The 11,114-nt window shown below is 35.8% G+C and overlaps 1 protein-coding gene across 1 annotated transcript; it reads right to left on the minus strand.

Moving 5' to 3' along the window:
- Positions 1–1,269: 1,269 nt before the first annotated feature.
- LOC144835485 (uncharacterized) lies at positions 1,270–5,061 on the minus strand. Its single transcript, XM_078690570.1, has one exon. It carries the CDS (start codon positions 5,059–5,061, stop codon positions 1,270–1,272), a length of 3,792 nt encoding a protein of 1,263 aa, XP_078546696.1.
- Between the last annotated feature and the right edge of the window lie 6,053 nt (positions 5,062–11,114).

Consider the following 11,114-nt stretch of genomic DNA (forward strand, 5'->3'; position numbering starts at 1 on the left):
AGTTACTCTTCAATATTTCCAAACAATTCTTTACATGCAACAACTTCTGCTGTTTCCAACAGTTATTTCTTCCGTCAATTTACATTCACAATTTCAATTAATCCTCAGTAATCTCAACAATTAACAGTTCTACATTTAAGTACAGCCTTATAGTATTACTTCCAACTCACAATTTATTAACTTCATGTATATCACTTTATTTCCTTTCTGCTTCAGCTCTATATCACCATAATTATCTCCAACTCACAATTTATTAACTTCATGTATATCTCTTTATTTCCTTTCTGCTTCAGCTCTATATCACCATAATTCAATTACTTCTTCTCCTGTACGTCTTAGTTTCTCATATCAATATTCACCTATCCCTTTCTGGCTCAACATAACATAGCCCTCCTTCTCTGTCTCCTCTCAATTTCCATCTCCCTCAAAATTCCCTCAATTATCCACATACCACCACCTTATCCTTCTCCACCAATCAGCAACTCACACACTAACTTAACCCTTATACCTCTCCTCCAATCAGCAAACACCACACAATCCTTCTCTGCAACACAACAACTCTGCTCCACTGGCTTCACACAATAGCTTCCTAAAACAAAAGAAAGGTTCAAATAGTGAAAACAAAAGGAAAAGTAAGAATGACTTGCAAAATATATACACAACTTTATGTCACTTGTGACATTTACTCCCCTCTAAAAGAATAATGTATCAACATTTTCTCCATACCGTGACGGGTCCTATTTACACTCGACTTAAATAATCAGCTCCTACATTTTCACTGCCTTTAATCGCCTCTATTCGGAACTTGTACGGTTGTAGAGCCAGGGCCCATCTCATAATTCGCCCATTGGACAATTTCGCTCTGTGCATAAACACAAGCGGCTGGTGATCAGTTTCCAACGTGAAGTTTCGTCCATATAAATAAGACTCAAATTTTCGTACGCTCCATACAATGGCTAAGCATTCTTTTTCCATCACTGAATATGCTTTTTCTCGAGGAAGCAGTTTCTTGCTAGCGTACGCCACGGGAAACTTCACGTCACCATACTGCTGCATTAGAACCGCTCCCACTCCATATTCGGACGCATCTGTTCTCAAAATAAAATCTTTGTTTAAATTAGGAAGGCATAAAATTGGAGTACTGTTTAATTTTTCCTTAAGTTTAACAAACGCACTTTCCTGGGCCTTCTCCCAACATATTCGGTTAGGTTCCCGATTCTTCGTTTTGTCGGTTAATGGACAAGCAATCACAGAGTAATTAGGAATGAACTATCTATAGTAGTTGGTCATCCCAAGGAATGACCGGAGTTGTTTCTTTGTTTCTGGTTGTTTGGCTGACAAGATGCTTTGTATCTTCTCCACTCGAGGTTGAACATTTCCTTTCCCTACCACATGGCCAAGAAACTCGATTGTTTCATAACCAATGAAACATTTGCTTGGTCGAGCAGTTAGATTGGCCCTGCGGAGACGTCTAAACAATTCAGACAAACATTTCATATGTTGATCCCAAGAAGCTGTGTGAATTAGAATGTCATCAATATAATTAAGTGTATTATCCATTCCTTTTAGTAATTTTCTCATGATACGACTGAAAGTAGCCGGTGCATTGACTAAGCCGAACGGCATGACATTAAATTGAAACAAACCATCTGGTGTTAGAAAGGCTGTTAAAGGTTTTGACGCTTCATCCATGGGAACTTGCCAATACCCTTTACTTAAATCTATCTTAGTAAAATAATGATCCTGGGCCAACTTTGTGAACAGTTCCTCTTGGTCCGGAATCGGTTCGGCGTCAAAAACTGTAACCTGATTAAGTTTTCGAAAGTCCACGCAGAATCGATTTGACCCATCCGGTTTCTTTACCAATACTATTGGAGAGGCAAACGGTGCCCCTGAAGGCTCCACTACACCCAGATTTAACATCATATTTACCTCATCCTTAATGGTACCTCGCAACGCATGTGGAAGTGGATAGGGCTTGGAACGGATTGTATCATCAGTTTCCAGCTTGATTTCATGCTGCCCAAGTGTAGTCTTACCCGGTAAATCCGTCAGTACATCTTTGTAGTTTCCGATAAGTCGGTGCACCTCATGCTTTAGTGTATCATCCAGGCTTTCGTTGATGTGGATGTCGGCTGTTGTTTCTTTTGCTAGTAGAGGGTGGAGCTGTAAAAGATTCTCATTAGATAGATGATAATTTTGGTTATTTGTAAATGTTTCATTAGGTTCGCATTCAATAACAGCGGTGCTAGCTAATTCAAGGATACCAGAAGGCTCGGATACCCCTAAGGCAGCACTAATGTCTGCGGTTCGCTCATAATACTTTTTCAAGAGATTGGCGTGAAATATTTTGAATTTCCCGTTAAGGTCAATTTGGTAGTCTAGATACCCAAATTTCTTTACAACCTTAAAAGGACCTTTCCATTGAAGCAATAGTTTGTTTTTGTCTGTGGGTAATAAAAGTAGTACCTTATCCCCAACCTCAAATTCCCGGGACTTACTCTTTTTGTCATAATATTGTTTGTACCTGACCTTAGATTTTTGTAGATTCTTCTGAGCCATCTGACAGGTTTCATGTAGTCGTTCCCGTAAATCCATAACGTACTGGTAGGTGGTTTTTGTTTCTGGTGTTTCGATTTCTTCGGTCCACAATTCCCTTAGGATGGACATGGGTCCTCGTACGGTACGGCCATATAACAGTTCAAAAGGAGAAAACCCTAAACTTTCCTGTGAAGATTCCCTAACCGCAAAAAGTAGTGGGTCAATGTAACGATCCCAATCAGTAGGCCTTTCTGCACACATACGTTTCAGCATTTGTTTGAGTGTTCCATTGAACCGTTCGACCAAACCATTACAAGCTGGGTGATATGGAGATGTCATTACCTGACGTATAGACAACAACTTACTAACTTGCCTCATGACTTCAGATGTAAATTGTGATCCTCTATCGGTAAGCATTTCTTTCGGGATACCAAGTCTAGAGAAAACACCAACCAAGGCCTCAGCAACCCGTTCAGCTTCAATATTTGGTAGAGGCACTGCCTCTGGATAACGAGTAGCAAAATCTATTATTGTGAGTATATAACGATTACGACCTTTAGACATGGGGAAAATGGGACCAACTATATCAACGGCAATCCGTTCAAACGGCACCTCGATCAAAGGCATGCTTCCTAGAGGCACTTTCGTAACTCTACCTTTTTGTACAGTTCTCTGACAAATGTCACAGGATCGACAATATCGAGTAATATCTGCAGTTACTCCAGGCCACCAAAATGTTGTCAACACTTTATCTGTCGTCTTTTTTACCCCTTGGTGTCCTCCTAATAAGGTTTCATGGGCTTGGCGCATTACCTGGCGTCGATAGTCAGCTGGCACTACTAGTTGGGTAAACTTATCCCCGTGTTCAATATTAGGAGAGGAAAATTGCCTATATAATAGGTCTTTATGATAAATAAACCTAGCCTCGGCTTGTTTGTTACTCACAGTTGTAGTTTGTTTCTCTGCAAGATCCTTGAATTTTGCAAGGCTGATATCTTGTTGCTGGGCGGTTTTCATAATTCCCGCTGTGATGATTTGCTTGTGTATTTCTGTAGTTTTAAGTGTTCTGAATGGTTTATCCATAGTGTTAGCTTGAGACCGGGTAACAACAGAACATCCTTGAAGATTTCGCTCTGTCCATGTGGGATCTGGATTTCCTGGTGCTCGTACTCCTGCAATATTACCTAATATCAAGTCATAAATAGGGTTATTCATACATAGTGCATACGTCTTTCCTGAAAAAAATGGAGTATTAACATGTATTAATGCAACCGGTAAGTTGCGGACCGTGCCATCAATCAGCACACAGGTTTTCTCCTTACCAGTAAGTTGTTCGGCTGATACAAGATCTTTCTTCACAACCACCCCACTACAGCCACTGTCACGAAGAACAGAGACGCAGCGTGACCCAACACAACCTGTATAAACGGGCATTTTACTAATTGAATTATTTAGAGCCGCTGTCATAATTGGAAGACAGTGCCCACATTGAAGAGTGACCTTATCACCATCATTATTGATACAACATTGATTTAAAGACTCTGACATTTTCGTAACCATACTGGCACCCACATCGGGAATTTCTTCCTTGGCTTTACATTCGTGTTGTTTTGTACATTTCTGGCAATCAAACTCTGTTTGTGGTGAAGTAGACAACCCAGCGCAACTGTTGGCGTCCTGTCTACAATTTCTGGCAATATGTCCTGTTTTTAAGCATCGGTAACATTTTGGAGGAGAGTTTGGCTTATGCATAGTTGAGGCTCTGCAATTTCTAGCTAAGTGACCTACACGATGACATATAAAACAAGTTGGACTACGGAAACTAGAAGGGCTTTGTGATGAGGATGTACTGGGAACATTATTAGAGGAGAGTTGAGGAGAATTTGGCTCTTTTTGTTTAAACTCTATTGGTTTACCAAATAATCCCCCACGAGCTTCCAAATATTGCTCCGCAATTTCAGCCATCGCTTGTATCGTTTTCGGTTGACGTTCCCTTAGGAACAGAGCTAGGTCCTTCCCACACCCATCGGTAAACTGCTCTCGCAGCAATAAATCTTTTAACCCCTGAAAGGTTTTTTCCCCCTCTGCTAGGTCAATCCACCTATCAAGATAATTGCTTATCCTCGCAGCAAATTGCGGCCCGCTCTCTCCGTATTCGGGCTTAGCTGTTCGTAACTTATGTCGAAATCCATCGGCGGTTAACTGAAACCGTTTTAGAAGAGCCAATTTCAACAGTTTGTAATCGTTAGCTTCAGCTGACGACAACCTGGAATAAACCTCGAGAGCCTTCCCAGTTAGTAGGGCACTTAAGTTAACCGGCCACTCAATTTCTTTCCACTCCTGACTAGTCGCATACCGTTCAAACCTTTTCAGATAGGCATCTAGGTCATCTGTTCGATCATGGAAAGGGGGTAATTTAGGTTTACTGGCCTTAACCCGTGACTCAGGATTGGGTAATACTCTACCACCCGGCCGTGCCCGATTCTTTTCTTGTTCTAATTGGATTTCTAACCTTCGCATTTCTATAAGATAGGCCTGATTCTCAGCTTCTTTCGCCCTTTCGTTTTCTCTCTCTTTTTCTTCACTCGCTCTTTTTCTCTCTGCTTCGTCCCTCTCTAGTACCTCTCTTCTCTCTCTCTCTTCCTTCTCTAGTGCCTCTCTTCTCTCTCTCTCTTCCTTCTCTAGTGCTCTCTCTTCCCTGTCTCTGTTTCGCTCCATTTCTTCTCTCTCCCTGTTTCTCTCTTCTCTCTCTAGTGCTCTCTCTTCTCTCTCTCGTGCTCTCTCTTCTCTCTCTCTGGCAGCTTCCTCTCTCTTTTCCACAAACTCTCTTAATTCCACTCCATCTAACCCCAACGCTTTTCCTGCGTCAACAATTTTAGTGAGATCCATTTCTTAAGAAAAAAAAAAATATATATATATATAAGTATCCAATATAACTATACAGTATGCCAATAATATGGCAAATAGACAATCCAAGAATCACGTACAATTGTTTCATCTACCAATGTTCACGCTAGGTTACAAAGTTTCCCGGACGAGCCCCCATAAATGTCACACAGCCGCAATTACGGCTCTTTCGGACATGTAATTGCTGGTAACCAACGGTGAACAACGGTAAACAGCCACAACTGTACACATATAAATGTATAAAGTAAAATTTAATAATAATCTTTGACAACCAATTCTTTCTTTTATAATTCAAACCCCCAAAAAAAAACCCACAAAAAAAACCCAACCAATTCTCAAACAATGATACCGTGTTCCTATTCCCCACAAACTTTATGCAATTCCCCAAATTTCCCAATCCTCCCAAACCAAATATCAACAATCTTCTTATTTTTAAATAAATCCCCGAAACCCCCCTTTCAAATACAATAATATCACAAGATGAATAATTAAACAATAATAAATGTCCACAATATCGTTCCTTCTTGCCTTCTCTCCTACGCTGACACAAAACAAATTAGAAAGATAAAAGTTAAAACGATTCTGCAAATAAACAACTCCCACGCCTCTGCTCCCGTTCTGCTTGTATTATCAATTATAATTCTTCCTATTTTCTGACATATAAATAAATCAAATATAAAGTTAAAATGTTTCTTGATGTCGTTCTGCACTGCAATCCGCTCCCCGACCAATTATTTCTTTCTCCTTTTCCACGTAAAATAATATCAGTATCAATCCAGTTACTCTTCAATATTTCCAAACAATTCTTTACATGCAACAACTTCTGCTGTTTCCAACAGTTATTTCTTCCGTCAATTTACATTCACAATTTCAATTAATCCTCAGTAATCTCAACAATTAACAGTTCTACATTTAAGTACAGCCTTATAGTATTACTTCCAACTCACAATTTATTAACTTCATGTATATCACTTTATTTCCTTTCTGCTTCAGCTCTATATCACCATAATTATCTCCAACTCACAATTTATTAACTTCATGTATATCTCTTTATTTCCTTTCTGCTTCAGCTCTATATCACCATAATTCAATTACTTCTTCTCCTGTACGTCTTAGTTTCTCATATCAATATTCACCTATCCCTTTCTGGCTCAACATAACATAGCCCTCCTTCTCTGTCTCCTCTCAATTTCCATCTCCCTCAAAATTCCCTCAATTATCCACATACCACCACCTTATCCTTCTCCACCAATCAGCAACTCACACACTAACTTAACCCTTATACCTCTCCTCCAATCAGCAAACACCACACAATCCTTCTCTGCAACACAACAACTCTGCTCCACTGGCTTCACACAATAGCTTCCTAAAACAAAAGAAAGGTTCAAATAGTGAAAACAAAAGGAAAAGTAAGAATGACTTGCAAAATATATACACAACTTTATGTCACTTGTGACAACCATATAATTTGCACCTAAAATCAGAACTCTGTGTACCTTTTTAGCAGAGATATACCTGAAAAGTGAAAATTTGGGGTCCGCCATTTTGAAATCCAAAATGGCCACCATACAATCAAAATGTTAATTATACCAATATGTTTGGTGACCCCATTACCATATAATTTGCACCTAAAATCCGAACTCTAGGTGGCTTTTTAGCAGAGATATACCTGAAAAGTGAAAATTTGAAGTCCGCCATTTTGAAATCCAACATGGCCGCCGTGCAATCAAAATGTTAGTTATACCAATATGTTTGGTGACCCCACTACCATATAATTTGCACCTAAAATCAGAACTCTAGGTGCCTCTTTAGAAGAGATATACCTGAAAAGTGAACATTTTGGGGTCCGCCATTTTGAAATCCAACATGGCGGCTTTCCCCTGACCAAATTTTGTGCAACCCTTCCATTTCATATTTTTGACACCCTAATGAATAACTGTGCAAAGTTTCAGAATATTATCACAATTTGAAGGATTTGTTCACTTAAACAGGCCTACTATATGTATATTCAGATGGGTAGTGTAAATCCCATATTATTTTTTTTTTAAGCAATTTACTAATTATAGAAACTACTAATTCATTTTGTTTCAGTTTTATTTAGAAATATATGTTTGATGTTCTTCTGAATTCAGTTTTGTGAGCATAAAATAATATCATGACTTGTTTTTGTATGCAATGTGTGACAATGCTCTATTAACACACATACCCAATTAATGAAAAGGGCTTTGCAAACTACAGAAAATCACTATGCAACTTTGTCATTCTCTTATACATGTCGTAAGATGGTTTCCCGATTAATCGTACGATCAAAACAGTACTGGGTATGATCAACTAGCGTTCGTGTTCCCACCTAATCATCCATTCGTAGAAGTACTGATGAAGATTGTGGCGACAATAGAATGGACCCGAGACCTGGCTATCTTCGACTTTTAAATAAAAGAAAGTTTTGAAAATGTTGTTAGGCTAGAAATGTACGTTGTATGATGGGTATGTATATTGAAAAATGGTTGTAGTTTTCAAAATTACATTGTACAAGTTGTGATGAGAGAAAACTGTTAATTTGATCGTTAGTTGACGTGTACATAAAGCAAAAAAAGTTAAAAACTTAAAATGTTGGCGATCTTGTCAAAGGTCAAGCGCCTTCAGCCAGCCTGCACCAGGGTTCTAGCACTGTCTTTTTTTCTCTTTTGTGGCTTGAACCAGCACTTTTGTCCATTCATTCAATGACATGATTAATATAAGTTAATCAGTGATATGTAATACAGTAGTTGTCATAAATCTACAATCTTCATAATCTATTTGATCATTGTTATCCAATATAATCCTCCTTTTTTTGTCATTGTTGTATATCTTTCTCAATATAATATTCAAAATAAAGACCAAAAATCATTCATTCACAACAAGACACAATTCAATCCGCAATATTTGTTGTTGTTCTAAATATTGCATCTTTATAATCTGTTTAAATTGTTTTTTCATTGTAATTCTCCCTTTTTCTTTCCTTTTTCCTGTATTCTTTAACCTTTTTATCCATGTATAATAATGTGTATATAAAACATTAAAAACAGCTATAATTATAAAAATAAAAGCATTATATAATATAAACATTAAAAAGGCATTAGCATTATAGGAATGCTAAATTGTTTCAGTCATTGATAATCGACTTAAATAGTATTCAGAAGTTTTTGCACACTGGCTGAATATTGAATTCAGATAGTATCATAATATCATGTATAGTATAGAGTCGGGGCCTGTCATCACAATCACCATGGATATGTGACTTAGTAACACATATTATTTTCCTTTTAGTATATATATTATTTTAACTTTGAAAGAATCAAATGGTGCTCAAAAGGATTTTATCTCTGTCCACAGCTTTACAGACTGACACGTCTCAAACTTTTGGGATTCATTAAAAAATAAAAGAAAGAACCTTGATAATATAAGTTATAATATAATAATAATAATAATAAAATCATTTTTGTAATAGAGCTTGTTCACAAACATAATGTGTGCATAAAACATATGCAAAATAAAATCTAAAAATGACCACAAAAGATTACAACAACAAAAAATTGATTAATAGATTAATACAATTTAAAGAAGTTAAAGATGTATTGTCCCTTTGTCAAATTCCAACAAAATAAAAAATAAAAGATTTCGAAAAAAAGTGGGTCATTTTGAAGTATCATAATAGTTATTAACTTTCACCAAAAATTAGTCGAAAAAAAAATCATTTAACTGAAATACAGACGTTTTTTGATTCAAAAAATAACTTTGACTTCCAGTCAAAGTTTTCGATCAAAACATATCTCATAATGCAACGCGCTTATTTGGCTACTCTGTATGCATAATCATAAAACTTCCTCGCGATCTGTGTGAAAACACCTTCTCAACCGTGATGAGTTGTAAACAATCCTAATTAGCATCATGCATAATGTATAATCATGGTTTGAAATCTTTGTTTACTTTCGCTCACGATAATTTCCAGAAGAAATGTAATCAGGTTAATTTACCTGTTAATTACGTAAAATTGTTGTTTTTGGCTCGAATTTTCGACTTAAAGTGAATAACTTTAATATTACTTTGATATGGCCAATTTAAATTTAGAATATTCTGACCTTCATTTTTTTGTGTTTCAAGGGACAATACATCTTTAATAATAACACATACATGTAAATATTTTTTTTCATACTCTATAAAGAGTTGTAAAATAAGTTTGCAATATCGTTGATATGAATAAACTATTTGATTTGTTTTCTTAATAGTTAATAGTAATTTATAAATTCATTTCATTTCAAGTAACATTTATTACTTCTTCTTTTAAATAAAATGTTAACATATGACAAAAATAAATAATTAAAATAAGTAATAAATATACTTGTGCTTAAAAAAAAAAAAAACTTTATCAAATTTTTTAAAAATGCTAAAAAGAAGAGGCTAAAGCCCTAGAAGTTATACATCAATTGGATTACTCCAAATTGACACTTGTGGTAGGCAAGCCAGGTACAATAAATGTAAAAAATTGTGTGTATAATGAAAAAAAAAAGAACAAAAACTCACACAAACAAAAAAACAAACAGGAAGCATAAAGACAATAAATGGTAATTTAGTATAGCCATGGGGCAGAGGAGATGAAAAACGGCCAACAATAATCATTTAAAATATACAGTAACTAGAAATTGCGAGACACCGTTAGCGCCCGTTGAAAAATACAATAACAAAGCTATGAAACCTACACTAATTAAGAGCCATGTCTGTAAGAATCAAAGAAATATCAAAAATAGTGGCAGACTCAAAAAAATGGATTTCTTTCAAATTTTGCACATGGTTATATATGTGTTGAGAGAAATCAAATATGAAGTATTTTTTATTTCACACATGTATTTCCATGGCAACGGCCAAATTTGAGTTTATGCGGTTTGTTAGTTTGTTTTTTTTACGAAAGATGCAGAATATTATATTTTTACAAATTTATATCTATTTTTTATAATGGAAAAAAGGGATTTTATATATTTAAACACATTACAGCCTCTAATAGTATACCTATTTTCATGATGGATTATTTATACTTTATAGTGCATTATATCGGACGCTTAATGATCTCCTAGTTTTTTTTCACAGCATTACTTGCGTGGATATCACAATACATTGCATATTTTGAACTATCATTCGCGATTATAATCTTAATTAGAGTAAGAACCAATCATTTAATGATAATCCATTTCGCGTATACGAAAGATGATACCTGTAGTACTTTCACTTTCCAAAAATTAAGAGCGTATCAAAAGGGCTGGTTTGGGATTCATCTGAATCTTTTTTTTTTTTTTTGGTCTTTTGTGTTCGTCCCACTTTTATTATCATACTCTGTTATAAATATTATATTTTTTAAGCATATTTTTTCCTTTCGTTTAAATGTTACAATGTTAAAAGTAATAAAAACATTGCATTCGTTATTTTACATTTAAAAAAAAGTAATTTAAATATATAAAATAATTAACAAAATGCCAATAAAAGACGATAAAAATTGATTAAAAACGTACTTTTGACAGTTGTCATTATTCTATAAAGCTCGTGTTCGGGTAGAGAGGCTATAAACTCAGGGGAGGAATATAAAATACCCTCCCTTTTCACCAAGACAAAAATGAATGAGATGAGTAAGAAGA

This window comes from Antedon bifida, chromosome 2, assembly GCF_963402885.1.
Source record: "Antedon bifida chromosome 2, ecAntBifi1.1, whole genome shotgun sequence".
Taxonomy (NCBI): domain Eukaryota; kingdom Metazoa; phylum Echinodermata; class Crinoidea; order Comatulida; family Antedonidae; genus Antedon; species Antedon bifida.